The 20,531-nt window shown below is 35.6% G+C and overlaps 2 protein-coding genes across 2 annotated transcripts; one reads left to right on the top strand and one right to left on the bottom strand.

Annotated features, from left to right (window-relative positions):
• Positions 1-375: 375 nt before the first annotated feature.
• On the top strand, positions 376-13,184 carry LOC130046441 (uncharacterized). Its single transcript, XM_056140985.1, has 7 exons — positions 376-512; positions 4,016-4,141; positions 6,655-6,811; positions 9,023-9,128; positions 9,867-10,053; positions 12,503-12,555; positions 12,718-13,184. Exons 1-7 carry the CDS (start codon positions 443-445, stop codon positions 12,769-12,771), a joined length of 753 nt encoding a protein of 250 aa, XP_055996960.1. The 5' UTR covers positions 376-442; the 3' UTR covers positions 12,772-13,184.
• Positions 13,185-17,445: 4,261 nt separating this feature from the next.
• LOC125669241 (uncharacterized) lies at positions 17,446-19,162 on the bottom strand. The gene is made up of 3 exons (XM_056142016.1): positions 18,872-19,162; positions 18,452-18,552; positions 17,446-18,234 (listed from the first exon to the last, which is right to left on the bottom strand). The coding sequence occupies exons 1-3, from the start codon at positions 19,134-19,136 to the stop codon at positions 17,446-17,448; spliced, it is 1,155 nt and encodes a 384-aa protein (XP_055997991.1). The 5' UTR covers positions 19,137-19,162.
• Positions 19,163-20,531: the final 1,369 nt, after the last annotated feature.

Raw genomic sequence — 20,531 nt, 5'->3', positions numbered from 1 at the left:
AACTATTTTTTGACAAACTAAAGTAAATTTGAAAATTTTCAACTTCAAAATATTATTGTACATATCCTCCACTTTTCATCTACATCAAACACGTCCTTAAGCTGGTGATGTTTTCATATGAGTGAAGAAGACAATACTCGAATGGGACGTGAAACAAATAATTGACTTTCCCTTGGAGGCCCGTAATGTCAATTTATTAGCATTTACGTTACCCCCAATGAAACCGATACATTCTGTATGAAAAATGTCGGGTATATTCTATGTATTAGAAATAACACAACTTATAGTGAATCAAGATAAGAAACAATGTTAGTATTCTTCTTTTTTTTCACAGAAGAAGGAAGTATTCCTAACAAAAACCAGTTTCGTCCTTATAGAAAGAAGTATATAATGTATATGCAGTAGGCTTTATTCACACATTTATTTCCGGATGTAATGCAAAATGGCGCCGTTGAATGTGAAATGTTATTTTGCTGTTTTTCTATTAATTGGAACATTCTCCAGAGTTAAGGGTAAAGTATAAACAACACTGAATTTCTCTATTATCAAAGAAATTGTTCATTTTTGTATCACGGATTTTTTTGGGTTTTGCAATTTTGACGTGTTTAGTTCTGTACCTTAGTTTGGAGTGTAGAAACCTTTTACATTATTATGCCCCCGGAATCGGTAGTCTATAACATAACCCAGTCAGAGTTCTCGGGAATATAAATTCCGATTTGGTTTTTGACGTTACTACTATATCTGATCTACACAACAGTAAAAAGGTTCTGATGAATAAAAAATAATGTCTTCCTGTTAACAAATAGTTGTTTTACAGGAAGATATTTTTAATATATATTTAAATCATTGATAGCCTGTGCGTTGCAACAATATACAATCGAAGATTCGGGGGTATATAGTTTTTGGCCTCTCTGCCTGCCTATGGCAAAAAAAAACCACAAAAAAAACCCCAACAACTTGTAACCTTGATCATATCTTTTACACCACATGAGGTAGAGCTTTCGATCTTTCATATTTAGTATACACATTCCTTATGGCAAGACCTTCCCATTGCCATCAAAATCGTTGACCTGTTAACCTTTACATTGACCTTTGACATACTTTTTAAAAAATGGGAACATAAGCGATATCTTTCAAATCGAAAGAAGTACTGCCTTTATATTTAGCATGTGCATTTTATGTAAGAAGACCTTTCCAACGAGACAGGTCGCAGTAGCTTAGTGGTAAAGCGTTCGCTTCATAACTAGCAGGTCCTGAGCTCGCGCCCCACTTGTGCTATCGCTGCGTCAAATCTAAGACGTGAAAATGGGTAGTGATTGCTCATTCGCCAAACGCTCGGCATTTAGAAGTATGAACCACGAAAATATGAACAGCTGTGATGGATTGATTGAATGAGGTCTAACGTCCCTATCGAGAATATTTCACTCATATGGAGACGTCACCGCTGCCGGTGAAGGACTGCAAAGTTTCGGCCTATGCTCGGCGCTGATGGCCTTTGAGCAGGGAGGGATCTTTATCGTGCCACACCTACTGTGACACGGGACCTCGGTTTGTGCTGTCTCATCCGAAGGACCGCCCCATTTACTCGACTCTTACAACAAGCAAGAGGTACTGAGTACCTATTTTAACCCGGATCCGCACGGGATTGAACAGCTGTGAAGGAGAACCTTCAAACGAAAACCTCAAACGTATTATGCCACAACATATGCCAGAGGTGGTGTAAATCAAATGTGGACTCTGAAAAATTCTACAAAACTTTTAGTAAACTAGAAATCACAAAGATTTTCTCAAATTAACGACATCAAAACCTATGACTATTTAACACTTTACACGACCATTCCTCACGATAAATGAAAGGTTGGACTTTTTGACATTCTAGACAGTTGCTTCTTCAGCAAAAATGGAAAAAGGAAATATTCATATCTAGTGATTAGTCATCCTAAAATTAATGTATTAAACACCACTTTGATTCCACACACAAGTACTCTGAAGTTCATTTTAAAAATATGCTGGAGTTCCTCAATGACAATATCTTCGTAGTCTTCCGTGATTAGGTCTTCCAACAGTCTTTTGGAATTCCCATGGACACCAATTGTGATCCTTTGCTAGGTGACCTATTTGTATATCCATTGGAAGAATTTATTCAAAAGCTTTTATATGAGAAGAAAAAATCTAATTTTCATTCAAATGTCGATTCGCAATATCCCAGTGAACTCCAAATATCCCGGAGGCGACAGACCTAAGTCGTTAAAACAGGGCGTTACAGTTTCAACGCCAAACGCTCAGCATCAGGTGTGAATGTCACCGGTCCTCGGAGATGACCTTAAAAACGGATGTCACGTGTCACAGTAGGTGTGGCACGCTAAAAAACCATCACTGCTCAATGACTGTAAGCGCCGAGCATAGGCCTAAATTTGAAGCCCTTCACCGGTCTTGGTGACGTCTCCATATGAGTGAAAACTTCTCGAGCGAGACGTTAAGCAAGATACAATCAATCAATCTGTCCATCAATCATCACAGTGTCATCCACTTTTATTGAAAATAGATATTAACGACATTTATGATAAACGGGATGATTTCAGCTTCTCCATCGTCATCCTCCCATATTTATGTAGCAATATTCCATTATCACCTGCATGTGGTGTTTATATCTCTCAACTGATTCGATACACAACAGCTTGTTCTGCGTATGGTCAGTTTTTAAATCGAGGCAGACTACTGACAAACAAGTTGATGGTGCAGGGGTTTCAACAGTCTCGTAAATAGTCAGCATTTCGCAAACTCTATGGTCGTTACAGCAATTTAGATTGCCAATACAATCTATCATTGGGTCCAATGTTGTCTGATGTGTTTCATACCGATTGTTAAGCCGTTCTTGGCACACTGATTTTGACTGCGGATAACTCCGTTTACCTGATCAGGATATGGGGCTCACGGCGGGTGTGACCGGTCAACAGGGGATGCTTACTCCTCCTAGGCACCTGATCCCACATGTGTTATATACAGGGGTCCGTGTTTACCCAACAATCTGTTTTGCATTGCTTATAGGATTGATCACTGCTCGTTATCTTCACTTTTCATGATTATAAAATTGAATCATCAGCCATCGACTTTATTGTTGCATTAGTAAAACTCGAAGTGCAAGCGAGATGTGTATCAATTTTTTTCATAATCAGTTGATACGTATATATATATATATAATACAGTAACTTGTTCCGAAGAGTCGGATCACGTCGAGTTGACAGGCGTGGATCATCAGATCACACGAGACGCGAAGCGTCGAGTTTTATCTGATGATCCGATCATGTCAACGAGACGTGATCCAATCTTCGGATCAAGTTACTGTAGTAATGATAAATTTATTATGTAACCCTTCTGCATTTTAATTCCACATTCTTCATAAGATAATAAATGTAATTCAAATTATCAAAACACAGACATACTATGAAATTATGTTTACGCAATTTTGTTTTGTGACGTAGTCAATATTTTCCACAAATAACGTTGCGTTGATGCATTGTAACATCATCAGTTTCAGAGGATACTGAATCAGAAAACCACAGTGTGGTGATCCGGAAAACTGGATCACACGCTGTGAAATCCACAGTATCAAAGAAGGATACATTGATGGGTATATAATAAGAAGGTATATCGTAGAATAATGACCTTTGATCTTTGTGATAATAGAGGTAGAATTTTATGCAATACTCAGGTGACCGATAATTCCCGTGGGTCTCTTGTTACCGATCAAGAGAATAAATCATAATTATTAGTCAGAGTATGTTGAAACATGATCGTATTTAAACCCATTGTTTAAATTATTTCATTATTGCATATATTTTCACTCTCTTATCACATATCAAACATATTAATACTTGTGTGTGCATCATTAATATACATACATATTTACTTCAACATATCTAAATCCTTATAAAATCTTAATGTAATTAAAGTTAATAATTTGAAAATTCTAATGAGATCAGAAGAATATGTAGTTTTCTTCCTTTCATTTAAGCTGGTGATGAAGCATGCATCACTGAAGGAGGTACTTGTCAAGAGAATGACCAAGTGTGTGATGGGAAGTATAAAACTGGTCTTTGTGGAGGGGGAATCAACAGACAGTGTTGTCTTCCAGCCTCAGGTACTCTGGAAGAATCTAATTTAGGCAAAAGTCCTCTTCACAAGTACTAGTATTTAAATTTCGTATGAATTCAATACTCATTTTATTGATCTCCAGAATTTAAGGAAATTTCAAATTGAATAATACCATCAGAAGTACAGAATTTTTTTCCTGAAAATCCTCAGTATAAGATATTTAAAAAGGTAAAATAGAAAAGGTAAAACAGGTAATATTTATGAACGTACATCCTTCATTCTGTGACCATTTTCTCTGTTTACTTTACAGATAATCATATCAATCTAAATGGAATTAGAGTAAGAAGAAAGAAATGTATTCGAATATGTAAATAAATGAATTTACTAACAATCATTTGGCACTCTGGCGTTTACAAAGTAACGAGTTAAAGGGAATCAGTAGAAATAATAAGAAATGTTTGAAAAACGTATATGTCCTCGCAAAATTTTAAAGGGTTATACACATTATCATTTAATTGATAGTAATGACAAAAAAATTCAAGATATGGAGCGGACAATATCTTCCTTATGTCCAGAGTGGATTGACCTTTAACCATGTGACCTAAAAATTAATAGAGGTTATCTACTCCTTCGGATGTACCAGTGTACTAAGTTTGGTGTCAATCAAGCAAATGATTCGTAAAATATAGGAGACAACATATTACGATGTCTGGTTTGACCCTTGACAATATGAACCCAAAATTAATAGGGGAATCTACTCCCTATGATGTACAGTGTACCAAGTTTGATGTCTATCAAGCAAAGGATTATCAATATATTGAACGGAAATTATTTTCCTATGTCCAGAGTGGATTTACCCTTGACCTTTGACCTCAAAATATTAGGGCTCATGTACTTCTTATTATGTTCCAGTGTATCACGTTTGATGTCTGGCAAACAAAGGGTTCTCAAGATATTGAGCGAACTATCTTCCTATATTTAGTTTGACCCTTAACCTTTTGACATCAAAATCAACAAGATGTACTGTGAGCAATGCTCACTAAGAATACCCCCCCCCCCCGCTTACCCCAATCTCCCAAAGGGTGTTGTTAATAGGTATAAATTACCTCTTTCCTGAGTGTAAAAATATGGTATGCATTTGTAGAAGAAAATGGAAGATATAGTCCAAACACAAATCCATGGCATAAACCTATAATTTTGACCTTGAGATCAAAGGTCAAGGTCATAGAGAGGTCATGAATGTACATGACACATAGTCTCATGGTGATACACCCATGTCTTATGGTATGACTATGTCAAAACCCTATAATCAATTTTGACTTTGAGGTCAAAGTTCAAGGTCATATACAGGTCATGAAGGTACTCGACACATCGTCTCATGGTGATACACTCATTTGTCAAATATGATATGCCTATGTCAAAGAACAAAGAAGTCATGGCCGGGACATGAATCCATTGTAAAAACCTTTAATTTTGACCTTGAGGTCAAGGTCATATGGAGGTCATGAAGGTACATGACACATCGTCTCCTGGTGATACACTCATGTGTCAAATATGGTATGCCTATATCAAAGAACAAAGAAGTTATGGCCCGGACACGAATCCATTGTAAAAAAAACCTTTAATTTTGACCTTGAGGTCAAGGGTCAAGGTCATATGGAGGTCATGAAGGTACTTGAGACATCGTCTCATGGTGATACACTCATGTGTCAAATATGGTATGCCTATGTCAAAGAACAAAGAAGTTATGGCCCGGACACGAATCCATTGTAAAAAACCTTTAATTTTGACCTTGAGGTCAAGGGTCAAGGTCATATAGAGGTCATGAAGGTACATGACACATCGTCTCATGGTGATCTACCTGTGTGCCAAATATGGTATGCCTAAGTCAAAGAACAAAGAAGTTATGGCCCGGACACGAATCTGCACAGACGGACGGACAGACAGAGTGATTCCTATATACCCCCCAGAACTTCGTTCGGGGGGTATAATAAGGGTCATGTACTTATGATTCACCAGTGTACCAAGTTTGATGTCTTTCAAGCAAAGGGTTCTCAAGGTATTGAGAGGACGGCATCTTCCTATGTCTAGTTTGATCCTTGACCTTTGACCATGTGATTTCAAAATAGGGATCATGTACTTCTTAGGATGTACCAGTATACTAAGTTTAATGTCTGTCAAGGAATGGGTTCTCAAGATATCAAGCGGACAGTATATTCCTATATGTCCAATGTAAATTGACCTTGTCTTGAAAAAATAGGGGTCGCTCTTCTACTCTTTCAAACTCACATATGAAATATGATTACGATCAAGTGGATGGTTCTCAAGATATTGAACAGACCAAAAGGTGCAAAGAAATAGTCTTTGATGGGGACAAAAATGTAGAACATTTCAAGCTTAGATGTTCGTAGTAGTATAAGTTCAATTACTAACGGGTTTCCTAATTTTCAGTGACATCTATCGTTCAGCTCTATTTTTAGATATGCTTATACACTGTATTACATGTTAACAAAATGCAATTCTGAATAAAACTTTTTAAAAAACTTAACCCATTATTAGATGGATGTAGCAGTAAAGTCAAAGAAATCGCATGCAAAATAAAAGCCACATCAAAAATAAATTTGTTGACAAAGAACCCTTCTGGGGTAGAAGACGGTGCCGATCCTTACAGCAACATTCGAGACGCTTGTGATGGAAAGCCATCAAAAAGGTCCAGGTAAGTACATGTATACAGATACATCTCATGTCTTATTTACGATTTTTTGTAAATACTGAGGGTGCCTCATTATAAGTTATTTTCTATTACAACTTCATCTCTGTTATGAATTCTGTCGAAGATTATTGCAGGCGATGGGCTGAAAATGAAGATTATGATACTTTGTCAGAATGGATTAAAAGTGTAAGAGGAATGCTCAAATCTTGCATTAGACTCATCAAAACAAAAGCACTTACAACATATCCTTCTGTGTATAGTAAACCAGAAGTGATCAAAGAATTAGATAGATTACATGAGGAATACGTTTTGGTTCCAGCTGACAAAGCTTGTAACAACATTGTCTTTTTTGCAAGGCCCACTCTGTATTTTACACGAACTTGGCATTAATTTCACATTTGGTAATCGTACTTATACTCCAACTGCCCTTTCAAAGGATGAGTCTACAAAACCATGCTTCAGTTTTAGACACATTTAATATCCCAATCAATGGGATGTATGAATATGAATTACCGTATGTGTACTGGATCCCTAAACTCGATTGCTGGATCGAGTAAATATTCTACCAAACCCCTATCGTTGCTCTTCAAGAAAATATTAACAGCTGTGAAGGAGAAACTTCAAACGTACTGTGCCACTACATATACCAGACGTGTAAATCAAATGAGGATTCTAAAAAAGAATTTTTTTTTTTAGCAAATTTGAAATCGCAAAACCTTTCTAAAATTAAAAACATCAAAACGTACGACTTTTCAACTCTTTAGACGACCATTCCTCACGATGAATTAATGACTAGACTTTTTGACATCACAGACAGTTGCTTCTTCAACAAAGATGGGCAAAGGATATATTCGTATCTAGTGATCAGTCATCCAAAGATTACTTTGTTAAACACCACTCTGATTCCACACACAAGTACCCTGAAGTTGAAATAGAAAATAGTTCATCAATGACAATTTCCTCGTATTCTTTGGTGATCAGGTCTTCCAACAGTATGTTGGAATTCCCATGGGTACGAATTGTGCTCTTTGTTAGCTGACCTGTGTTATATTCTTAAGAATCAGAGTTTATTCAAAAGCTGCTACATGAGAAGAGAAAAATATCTTGTTGTGGCCTTCAGCTTGACGTTTTATCTATTAACAATGTTCATTTTCATGCATATGTGGATTCAATAGTAATAGAATCCTTCATTAGTACAAGTGTGGGATAGGGAAATTCCACCGAAGGGACAAGATTTGCAGTCTAGGACGAGGCTTTGCGAATCTTGTTCCAGAGGTGGGATTTCCTTATCCCACACGAGTAAATAATGAAGGATTATTTTTCTCACATTTTACCTACAGTTTAGTGCATAAATTTAGGAGGTTTGAGAAAATTCTAAATTATCAAAATCCTCATTTGAACTTGAATGCAAAAACCAATTAGATACGCAAAAAGAACATACCCGAAAATGTAACTGTAAACTAAAAATCTCAAGGTTGTCCACCAGAAAGCTATGCTGCATTAAATTTAAAGAAAACAATGCCAAATATTTTACTTCATCATGTACCGTAAATCATAGAAAATATTTGACGTCACAATCAAATGACGTCGCTGCAGTGCGAGACAGAAAAATCTCACATAGCTGTCTCACATGGATAAAGTCGATCTCACACGGTGATAATGTGAGAAATGTGTATCCCTATGAACTGGAGATAAAAGACACCACGGGTGCCTCGACATCTGCTTCGTACTCAGATATTTGATTGAAAATGGATATTGACGGCAAACTAACAACTCCACTTAATGATAAACGGGATGATTTCAGCTTCCCCATCGTCAACTTCCCATATTTATATAGCAATATTCCATTATCACTTGGAAGGTTACTGACAAACAAGTTGATGTTTCAACAGTTGAAGCCAGTAGTTTGCAAATTATATGGTCCTTATATGATCTAGTTTGCCCATATGATCTATCATTGGGTCAAATGTTGTCTGACGTGTTTCATACCCATTGTAAGGCCGTTCTTGGCACATTGATTTTGACTACATATTACTCCGTTTACCTGACCAAGACATAGGGCTGAGGGCGAATGTGACCGACAGGGGATGCTTACTCCTCCTAGGCACCTGATCTGGTGTGTCCAGGGGTCCGTGTTTGTCCAGCTCTTTATTTTGTTTCCTTGTGGGAGTTGTGAGATTGATCACTGTTCGTTAACCTCACTTTTCATTACAGATACAGTTGTACTGAAGGCACATCCCCAGGGGGCGTTGTTTGCTTGAAAGCCAGCATTCTTCATTTCATTTATGATCTTGGAACGTCTACCGAATACAATTATCAGGTACTTGTACCGCGTGGCAATATGTATGATAAACAAACAAGTTGATGGTACAGGGGTTTAAACAGTCTCGATTGAAGTAAGCATTTCGTAAATTCTATGGTCGTTATTACGATCTAGTTCGTCAGTACAACCTTTCATCGGGTTAAATGCTGTGTTTCATACCGATTGTTAGGCCGCTCTTGGCACACTGATTTTGACTACGGATAACTCCGTTTACCTGATTAGGATATAGGGGCTCGTGACGGGGTCGACAGGGGATGCTTACTCCTCCTAGGCACCTGATCCCACTTCTGGTGTGTCCAGGGATCCGTGTTTGCCCAACTGTCTATTTTGTATTACTTATAGGAGTTATGAGATTGATCACTGTTCGTTATCTTCACCTATCCTGATTTAACATGATATTGTAATAATGTCACCCAGTAAACTCAGATTGTAATGTTGACAAATCAAAAAATTGTTACTTATATTATTGTCTCAAAAGAGATCATGCTTAATAGATATGAGAAAAGAATAATGATTATAAATCAATATTCCAATTATCCAAAAATTATACACGTATGTATAATAACAGATAGATTTAGACAGTGGGTATCCCAATAAAGTGAAATTGTCTGTGCTTTATATTAAATATTTCTTCACTTAGGGCAGTTATTATGTTCACTTAAGAGTTAATTGCTATTTCTGTGCTTTATATATATATATATATATATATATATATATATATATAATGTTATTTAGGTTAATGCCATTGCGGGTGCATGCCATACTTCTACGTCTAAACATTATTTGGGACAAGCAGTTGATCTTCAGTTGGACAAAGAGCCTACCGGTGGTAGAAATAAAAAACAAGAGAAGTCATTCACGGACGCCTGTAAGGCTGCTGGAGGTTGGACTCACGGAGGAACTCATGTTCATTGTCAGATAGGTTAACATCAATTTATCTTTATCGTATCAAGAGCAAGATAAGTCGATTTTCTGGCCACCACAAGGTGTTCTTGCACATCCATTTTCGCGATATTCCTATATGACGTTACCGAGTCATGACGTTTTGATGTCATAAAGTCCTGGGCGCCTTTGAACTGCCATATAGTGCCTGGAGGCTTTATGCCTGAATTTATTGGGTTTTTGTTTCCTTGTAAATTGTATGTGTGTGTGTGTTTCATTGTAATTTTATTATGCCCCCCTTTGAAAAAGAGGGGGCATATTGTTTTGCAACTGTCGATCGGTCGGGTCTGTAGACCACATGTTGTCCGCTCAATATCTTGAGAACCATTCACTTGATGATAATGATATTTCATATGTGGGTTGGTTATGAGTGGAAGATGACCCCTATTGTTTTTCAGGTCAAAAGGTCAAGGGTCAATCTACTCTGGACATAGGAATATAATGTCCGCTCAATGTCTCGAGAACCCTTTGCTTGAAAGACATCAAACTTGGCACAATGGTACATCCTAAGGAGTAGATTACCCCTATTGATTTTGAGGTCATATAGTCAAAGGTCAAGCTGGTCATAGGAATATACTGATCATTCAATGTCTAGAGAACCCTTTGCTTGACAGACATCAAACTTGGTACACCAGTACGTCTTCAGGAGAAGATTACCCCTATTGATTTTGAGGTCACATGGTCAAAGATCAAGGGTCAAACTGGACATAGGAATTAATGTCTGCTCAATATCTTGAGAACCCTTTTCTTGACAGACATCAAACTTAGTACACTGGTAGATCTGCAGGAGAACATTACTCTTATTGATTTTGAGGTCACATGGTCAAGGGTCAAACTAGACGAGGGAATATATTGTCTGCTCAGTATCTTGAGAACCCTCTTCTTGACAGACATCAAACTTGGTACACTGATACGTCTTCAGGAGAAGATGACCCCTATAGATTTTGAGGTTAGATTAAAAGGGCCCCACTGGACATAGGAATATATTGTCCGTTCAATATCTTGAGAACCCTTTGCCTGACAGACATCAAACATGTTACACTGGTAGGTCTTCAGGGGAAGTTGACCCCTATTTATTTTGAGGTCACATGGTCAAAGGTCAACCTGGACATTGGAATATACTGTCTGCTCAATATCTTCAGAACCCTTTGCTTGACAGACATAAAACTTTAAATAGTGCACTGGTGTATATTCAGGAGAAGATGACTCCTATTGATTCTGAGGTCACAAGGTCAAACTGGACATAGTAATATAATGTCCACTCAATCTCTTGATAACCCTTTTACTTGACAGACATCAAACTTAGTACACTGGTACATCTTCAGGAGAGGATGATCCATATTGATTTTGAGGTCAAAAGTATAAATAGTTGAACTGGACATAGTAATATATTGTTTCCAATATTTTAAGAATTATTTGCTTGATTGACACGTACCAAACTTGGTACAGAATAAGGAGTAGATGACCCCTATATAATTTTAGGTCACATGGTCAATTCACTCTTGACATAGGAAGATATTGTCTGCTCAATATTTTGAATTGATGATAATACTATCAATTAAATGAGGTATGTGTATAACCCTTTTCAATTTTGCACCATGGGGGGGATATGTGTTTTACAAACATCTCTTGCTTGAAGACAACCCTGAATACATTTCTCAGAATATGATATATTACAATCTTTAGAAGCATGAGACGAACAATTAATGTACTAAAAATGCAACAGAACATATGATTCAGTTCAGGAATATTTTATTGATCGAGTGATGCAAAATACAACACAACTGCAAATCCAGATACAAAAAGTGCACGGAAAAATGAAAAAATATTTAGTTTTTAAAATGTGATCAATTATTTACAAAACTTAGAAACATATAACGAAAATACAATTTTAAAATTTATCAGCAGAACATATACGATACACGTCACGAACAAGATTAAACGTAATAATTTTCTCTAGTTGGTCTTCGTGGGTTACATTAATGATTTGTGGCGGAGGTAAGAAATGCGTAGTGGTTCTCATAAGGCATTCCGAAGCCCAGTGTCTAATTTGCTGATGAATGACTGCAGTGACCTTGACCTCAAACCTTGAACATAACTTCAGAACAAGGTCTGATAGGGACCTGGGATCTTCCGATATGACGAGAGGATGATAGGATCTACAAACAAGTGTCAAGATGAAGAAACTTCAGTGACCTTGATCATAAAAACCGGTATAACTTAAGAACCTGGACTAACAAATTAAGATCAAGGTGAATTGATGCGAGTTTTACTAAAAGAAGGAAACGGATTTTGTGCAAGGGAGTTAAAAATGTGGGGGGAAATAATAGTTCCTCAGAAAAAAAGCCCACTTTAGTACAGCCAGTACTTGGAAGACTATAGAATCGGGCAGATTATAATCATATCTTGTTTATTATTCTTATTTGTAGTTCAACCCTATCTACAACCTCTTGCGAATACCGCCTTACACCTGAAGAACACTGTAAGTAACCGAACTTTTATGATTGAATTTAACAATTTTGAGTCATTAAGTTTTCTTTTTGCTAAACATTGCCATTATCCTTTAATACTAAGTGATGTAATGAATACAGAGACACAACTCTCGGATCATCTATGGTCTTTTTTCTTTTCTTTTTGTGTGTAGATGTTCAACGTTCTGCGTCTAGTTACTGTGGCTGTCGTACTACGCTTGTTCTAACATTAAACAGAGACCACAAGGGAAAACCAAATGTGAAGACAATCTCTGTATATTTGGGAATTAGTTAATGTACTCCACACATGGATTTAAAAATCACATGCGTTAATGTTAATTATGAAGTTTTACCTGGATGGCATCAGTTTCCACTGTTTGAGTTTCTGGGTTACTTTTATATGCAGAAAAATCAAATATCAACTCTACGATTTATTCCCTTGCGCCTACACTGTACTGCATCATTTCAAGATCATGGATCTCCCCAATATTTTTCATTTCATCAATGGATGTATAAAAAAAACTACACAAGAAGTCCTATAATTAAAACAAAGTATGTTTGATTTTGTACGTTAATATACATACTTAAGAATTTCAGAGAGTTACATTTACTGATTAAATCTTTTTTCGTGTATAAATTATTTTACGTTTTCTTAAATATAAATGTTTTCTTCATGCCTATAAATTCTTCCTCACTTTGAAATGAATAACTGAAGACAAACATGAAAAGACAGACGTAATTTATAGCAGTAAACAGCTGCACGGTGTATTTAACAAAGATAGTGGCACAATTTCCACGTCGTTTTCAGATCAACTGAATCATCCCATCACCTTTTGCAATTGTTGGTTGTCTTCGTCAGTCGTCCGTCGTGCATTTATACTGGAATGTAATCAAGATCTTCTTTCAAAAGTACATTATCATTTCTTCAAATTTGTTATGGGGCATCTTTGGAGAAATGGAAACTGATTTGGGAATTTCAATGTTTTTGCGACCTTGAGTTCTGATGGATTGCGTCAAAACCTCAAATCTTTAAATCTATTCTACTTTGCTTAGGGACATCTACATGAAGCAGACGAACTGAGCGTTTAATCATGATCAACAAGCATGTCTCTACGAAAACCGTGAAATTAATGGTCCCTAGATGAGGGGTTATGGTGCTAGGACGGGTTTTTATGGTTCATATAGTGAAAATGCACTATTTCTGTAAAACGCTTCTTTACTCCTGGACATCAAACAATGGAACATAGTAAATAGCAATAAGAAGAGTCATGTCCCCAAAGGTATGTTCTGGTGCTAGGGTGGAGCTATATTGCTCATAAAGTATATAGAAAATGTGCTATTTCTTTGAAAATCATCTGTCTGACTCTTGGACATTGAACAACTATTATTGTACATGAAAGGCGAAGTGATCAATCTCATAATTACTATAAGAATTACAAAATAGAGAGTTGGACAAACACGAATCCCTAGATATACCTGAGGTGAGATCAGGTGCCTAGAAGGAGTAAGCATCTCCTGTCGACCGTTCACACTCGCCATGAGCCCTATGTCTTGATCAGGTAAACGGAGTTATCCGTAGTCAAAATCAGTGTGCCAAGAACGGCCTTACAATCGGTATGAAACATGTCGGACAGCATTTGACCCAATGATAGGTTGTATTGGTAAACTAGATCGTTATAATGACCATGTACAGTAGTAATGAGGAGAGAAAATATTAAAATTGAGAAATGCATAGTCCCAGGGACAGGAGGATCAGACGATAGGGCGGGGATCAAAATTTTGAATGAAGAATGCCTCTTTTAAAATCTTCTTTATTCAAGGAGATCTAGCAGACAAACTGTGTGTAACGTCATGATGAGCAAATATGTCTCTACTATAAAACCGTAGAATGCATAGCCTCTGGATTAGAGGTTCCGGTGCTGGAATGAAAAGTGAAAATGGCGAGCAGTGATCAATAAAAGTTTTTAGCTCATAAAGAGAGGCTGCGTTATTTCTTTAAAGATCTTCATCTTTACTTCTTCACAGCTTCCCATGATCGGGTCAGGATGAAAATAGAATTCTTCAAAAATTACAGAAATCAGATAAATCTAGAGGGAAAACTTCCAAAACAATGTGGTTATGGAATAAAAAGGTGGGAAGATAATGATATGGTAAACAATATGTGGTAGTCCGTACCATTGATTATTCGGATATGGTAAACAGTGCTGACAACGAAAAATAATATGATTGCCAGAAGAACACGATTAAACAACAATGTCAATCAAAAGGTAGATCTAGCATTATAATATTTTTCAAGGTCAGACAAATTAAAGCCGCATTCTAGAAATTCTGATATCGTAACATAAAGAGCTATGCGAATCCGAACTTATGTTAATCTAGAATAATGTTTTACCATAGTTTAGAGGTCTCAAGATGATATATTAGTGATATACTAGTCTTCAAGGTCAATACATTTTTTTCTTAATATCACCTCCCCCCCCCTTATTTTAAAAAAAGGAGAATAAAAGCCGCAATGTCGAAACTAGAATATGAAAGGGAGAGCGAGAGCGCTATATAAGTTCATAATTGTAATGATTTCTCATGATGCTCTAACATAATTAGGAAGTATTGAAGGTCAAACAATAATCGCAAATTTGGGAATCCTCGTTATGGCTAAATTAAGGAACTCAAGGTCAGACTCTTGAAACGAGGGAAACGAATTGTATTAATATTAATCATACAAAATAAGATATCTTATCGGGTGAATTTTGCAATTAGGCTGTGGAAACTGATTTTAACTAAGGTTTTATCCTGGATTCATGCGCGTGAAATCATTCAAATTATTCATTTCACCTGGACGGACTACCAAATATTGTTTTGAACTTAATCGCTCCATATCATTATCTTCCCACCATTTTATTCCATAATCACATTGTTTTGGAAGTTTTCCCTCAAAATTTATCTGATTTCTGTAATTTTCAAGAGTAATTCTATTTAAATCCCGACCCGACCATGGTACAAACTCTCTACACCATTGTTAGTAAACACGCTTTACAACGAAACCACCATTTTTCTCACTCAGTACAACAGTGTATCACTCTTTTTACCAATGTAGATTATTGATACTTGTGGCTTTTTCGTGTTATTTCCACTAAAGTTCCAACAACACCCGATACCTCAGAGTGTCGGATCCACAACATGGAAACAAGGTCAAATACAAACAAGAGGCCCATGGGCCTAGAATCGCTCTTCTGATCAATTGTAGAACAGGCAAAGATTCTCACTTTCCAAGATTCAACAATTAACAAGGTTTTAAAGACCTATCACTTGATAGTGTATGAGGGGGATATCATACAGTATACTATCAGATTGGGCAATCCCTATAATTACAAAATGAAGTTACTTAACCTACATGCATATCTGGATAGCACATATTTCTCTTATAGATGCATTTCCTCAAGGGACGTAGAGACTGTTGGGGTGCTTAATACCGAATTAACTATGCATACAATTAGAACATGGGGATCACATTGTATTTTGTCCGATTTTTTATGCATATACATTTCATGCCATTGTTGGAGTATGGTTCTTGAAACCAATATCAACAAAATTGCTTTTTAACTTTTTCAGCTGTGTTGAAATAAAAAAACAAAGAGTGAGTTAAGTGACAGAACAGCATTTTTAATGAATTTTTCTATATTTTTCAAAGATTTGGCAATATGTTTTATCAATGATTGTCTGAAACACAAATTTACATGACAAGCTGGTTTTAAAAATGTGTACAGATATCAAAAATTTATACAAGAAATTTTCAAAAGTTTTAACAGCTTAAAGTGCAACTTGAAAATAATGTTGCAATGAAGACAAAAATGTCACCTATGAAATCTATACATCTCCTCTACAATGTTATCTAAGAAAAACTTAAATACTATTTGTGACAAGAGTACTGCTTACAGTACAAAAAATGTCCATCATCAAGTCTACATCTTATCTAGAAAAATAATAATCTTGAACACTACTTTTGACTAGAGTATTGATTATGATATAGGAAATGTTCATCAAGTCCACATCTTTAATTGTATTTCTAACACATAATACATAACAATATATATGCTAAGGTTCTCAGAAATTTGAAGGTATGCAATAACAATTTTAATGTAATGGAGAAGGCAGCAATCAAAATGCATAAAAGAATACCAATAAGGTTATCATAATAGTTTTAACAGTAAATTTAGACATTTTTGTAATCTTTCAAATGTTCAAAAGTTTTTTTTCTTAATGAAAATAACCATTTATAATAAGCATGTAGAAAAGTAGAGATGCACAGATGAACTAAAATTAAGGTATTTGTAGACAATGGCTGAAAGTCTACACAATGTTAGCACCATTATCATTTGAAGACTAGGAAACAAAATCTATTTGTTTAACATGCAAAGTAACAGAAATGGACTAGATCTAAACAAAGTGAGACTACGAGTGCTATAAAAACGTCAATAAAACCAACTACATGTGTTACACGTATACACAAACTATATAGAAATACAAAAAACTTTTTGATGTTAAAAAACATCAAAATAAATCCAAAGTATGTCATTGTCTTTCTGATATATGATGTAATAGTTCTTTAAAGAGTTAATACTGCTGATTCACATATTACTTGTTTGATATAATACTTTACATAATAGGACATTGTTAAACATGTTAAAAACCTTCATGGATATAAAGTTACCAGAGGCATTTAAACTGTTCATTATAAGAAACAGTTACACAGAATGGAAAAAAAAAATCACACAAAAAACCCCCAAATAACTGTGAATCTGAAATCAAATATGTGGGTATCAAAACGCTAAAATAATACTTTAGAAACGAAATAATTGTGGTGGTTTGGAAGTTTGGAGTCACTATTTAAAATTCAGAGTTTGTTACATTTCTTTTACTTTTTTGTGTGTGGTGCTTCTCTTTGTTTGATTGTTTGGATGTTGCGAGGAACTTGATCTTTTTCTATGAAGAGAAGCCTCATGTTCCAAGGATTTCGGACTTTCATCTGGAGATGTTGATTTACTGGCGGTTACAATTGACAATTTTGTTGGCGTTGAAGAAAATTTTGAAGGCAACTTAAGTTCTATTGTCAAAGAGAACATCAGTTCTTCCAATACATCTGTATTATTCTCACTTTCTTTCCCTAACGACGCAAAGAAGATTTTAGCAACATCATTAACCACATTGAACATGGTGGGATTATTTTCCAGTTTTAGTTTCATGGTGTAGAAAACTGGTGTTGCTGTGGTCTTTTGCCTCATCTGGCAGTTTTGACATTTTACAGATGTTCCTGTCTGCTGATCATCAGGAATTTTCACTTTGCAGTTTTGACAAGTTTTGTTAATTTGGATCAGAACTGTAGCTGGGTTGCCGATGATTACAATTTCTTGACTCTGAACTTGTTTTACTTCTCCTAAATCTGTTATACTGGAAATCGTTGTTTTAGAAGTCGTTGTCAAATATTTTACTCCATCAAATTCTTTAACAGCCACATTTCTGAAGAAGTAACATTGACCTCTTGCAACTGATTGAATGTGGATGTCCCATAAGGAAAGTCTGCAAGTGTCTGTTTTGTCTGAAACATTTGCATTTGCAAGTAGAATTGAAGTTCCCGACTTCGTGGTAATGGTCCTTTGATCTTCAATCTCCATGACTTTACATCTTACATTTACCTACAACAAAATCAGTATGTCATTAATAGTATGATTTATTTTAAACAAAAAAATTGTAGAAATGTGTTTTTAATTAATGGGAAGAAATTGTAAAAGATCATGTTCTAGATTTGACAGTATGATTAGTTTGCTTAATCCTTAATAATGACCAAAAAAAATTACTTACATTTGTGCTCACTGACTTCGTCAAGCTACTTGCAACTGACTCGTCTCTCACCTCTTGGGTAGATGGTTCACAGAACTCAAAGTTTACATTTGCGGTGTCTAGTTGGGTGTTTTTATTACACTTTAGACTGTAGCCACTTTGAGAAGTGAAACCTGAAAGAATTTATAAATATGAATTCTTGTATCTAGTATTATTATTAAGAATGATCTCATGAAACTAGAATGAAAATAAATAAGTTGCATTCTGTCATGGTATATAAAGTAACATTAGTTCCTGAATATATAGTTTTAGTATTAAGATTTCAATCTGTCATTTCATTACATCGATAGTTAGATCAATCAAAATAACTTTTAAGAATTATCGGGACTGTGGAGAAAACACATAACCTCAAAACATGACCTTAAACAGTTTCATATTATGGATTTAAATGAGAAAAGTAAAACTTGAAATGAAATTGTGGGGGTTAAAAAGAAAACGATATGAACTTACTAAGCGCTCTGGATACATTTTTCAGCATCACAGCTTTCTTGGTGTCTTGTGCCTGCAGAAAGAGTTGTCTTTTCTCAGGCGAAAAGTTCACAACGTCTGCAAACGTTTTGCAGTCTGTCTGAATGATGCAGTTGAAAAAAGTCACATTTGACCTTGAGGATGTTTTCAGGGGAGAAACACTGTGTACATAACCTCGCACTGAGTTTTCTCCCGGATCGCCCGATAATTTCTTCTCCATTTCAGCCATTGTGTTACAATGAAAAGTGGCGGGAAATATTGGATGCGGTCGAAAAACGCTTGAAATTGATGTACTGTTTTATTCATGACTTCAAACATTTTGAAGACTAAGCTCTTTGAATTATGTCCCTTAGTTTTAAATGTCTCCGCTAGGATAACGAAACAGTTTAAGTTCCCTGCCTCTTTATGCCAAATAAAAAGAGTCATGATCATATTCCTTGTCAGAGAACCAAATATAAAAACAAAAACTGAGAAAGAATATATTATTGTTTGTGTAAATAAATTAAAAAATATTTTTTTAGAAATAATTCCATGACGTAAAACCGGAAATCGATGACTCTAGACACCCCAAGTCTCAAGTTCCACATCGTGTCATTATATTTCATTAAGTTTGCAATAAATGTAACAAATCAAACTAAAGTTATTTTTACAATGGAAAAACACTAAGATTCATTGATGACATTAAACATTTTAAAAATATTTTGATGTTAATCAACTTTTTTAAAAAAAGCATGACCATGAACTTTTGCGTATATTAGTGTCATCGGCAAGTGCGTGCCATAAGAGAAATCAGAAGCGATACATGTACTGATATAGGACACAATATCCGTAAATATAATGTTGTGTGCAGCGTGATCAATTGTTGGTTTTGATGTTCAGGATTTCATGAACGAAAACCTGTTGCTTTTCTATACATGTGGACCGAGAGGGTCACGGTTTCTTTAATCAGTGTGAAGAATAATAAATTTACATTGGGTCTGTGATATTTATGAGTTCATATTCATAGTTTTGTAAGTATTTCATTTAAAAGAACACGTTAAACGATAACAGTTTTAACAAACAGATTTGTACAGGAGTACAAGTATAAAGATAGGATGAAGGAATGCGGGATTTCGCTCCTAAACAATTTCGCACTCAGACCTTTCGTGCCATAACGTTTGGTGCAGATATATTGACTAATTACCTGTCAACAATTAAAAACTTTACAATTTGAAACTTTGTGTTTAATATGTTGACGGTGCGACCGTTAGGGCGAGCGCAGTATGTTGGATTTTACATGATACCTATACACTTTTGACTTAGATCCGCCTCTTCAAACCACGGAACGTCTCACTGTGTCGTTACATGACGATGTATACCATATCGTCTGGAAAGTGCAAATTTCAACAAAGAATATTTAATGTACTATAAATATTAGATTATTATTATTGCAGTAACTGTTTTGATTAAACCGAGTTAAGTTATTTTTTCTATTTGTGAAATATTCCTTGGTTTAGCAGAGTGATATATAATGGGTAAAGAGGTTACTGCGGAAAATGAGCTAATGTGCATTAGTCTGGATTTTTTCTTTGCCCAGACGTTGTCGTAAGAGTCCACACACTCGTGCAAGTTTGATTAAAACGAA

This window comes from Ostrea edulis, chromosome 6 (genome assembly GCF_947568905.1).
Source record: "Ostrea edulis chromosome 6, xbOstEdul1.1, whole genome shotgun sequence".
Lineage (NCBI taxonomy): Eukaryota > Metazoa > Mollusca > Bivalvia > Ostreida > Ostreidae > Ostrea > Ostrea edulis.
Note: the sequence above shows the minus strand (reverse complement) of the source record. Positions and strands in the feature narration are given on the sequence as shown.

Excerpts from the sequence above, each read along its gene's own strand:
- LOC130046441 (XM_056140985.1), top strand. The coding sequence starts at position 443 with ATGGCGCCGTTGAATGTGAAATGTTATTTTGCTGTTTTTCTATTAATT. Across the intron at positions 6,812-9,022 it reads AAGCCATCAAAAAGGTCCAG|ATACAGTTGTACTGAAGGCA; the intron begins GTAAGTACATGT and ends TTTTCATTACAG. Across the intron at positions 10,054-12,502 it reads TCATGTTCATTGTCAGATAG|TTCAACCCTATCTACAACCT; the intron begins GTTAACATCAAT and ends TCTTATTTGTAG.
- LOC125669241 (XM_056142016.1), bottom strand. The coding sequence starts at position 19,136 with ATGGCTGAAATGGAGAAGAAATTATCGGGCGATCCGGGAGAAAACTCA. Across the intron at positions 18,553-18,871 it reads TAGTAAGTTCATATCGTTTT|GTTTCACTTCTCAAAGTGGC; the intron begins CTTTTTAACCCC and ends AAATTCTTTCAG. Across the intron at positions 18,235-18,451 it reads GTGAACCATCTACCCAAGAG|GTAAATGTAAGATGTAAAGT; the intron begins GTGAGAGACGAG and ends ATTTTGTTGTAG.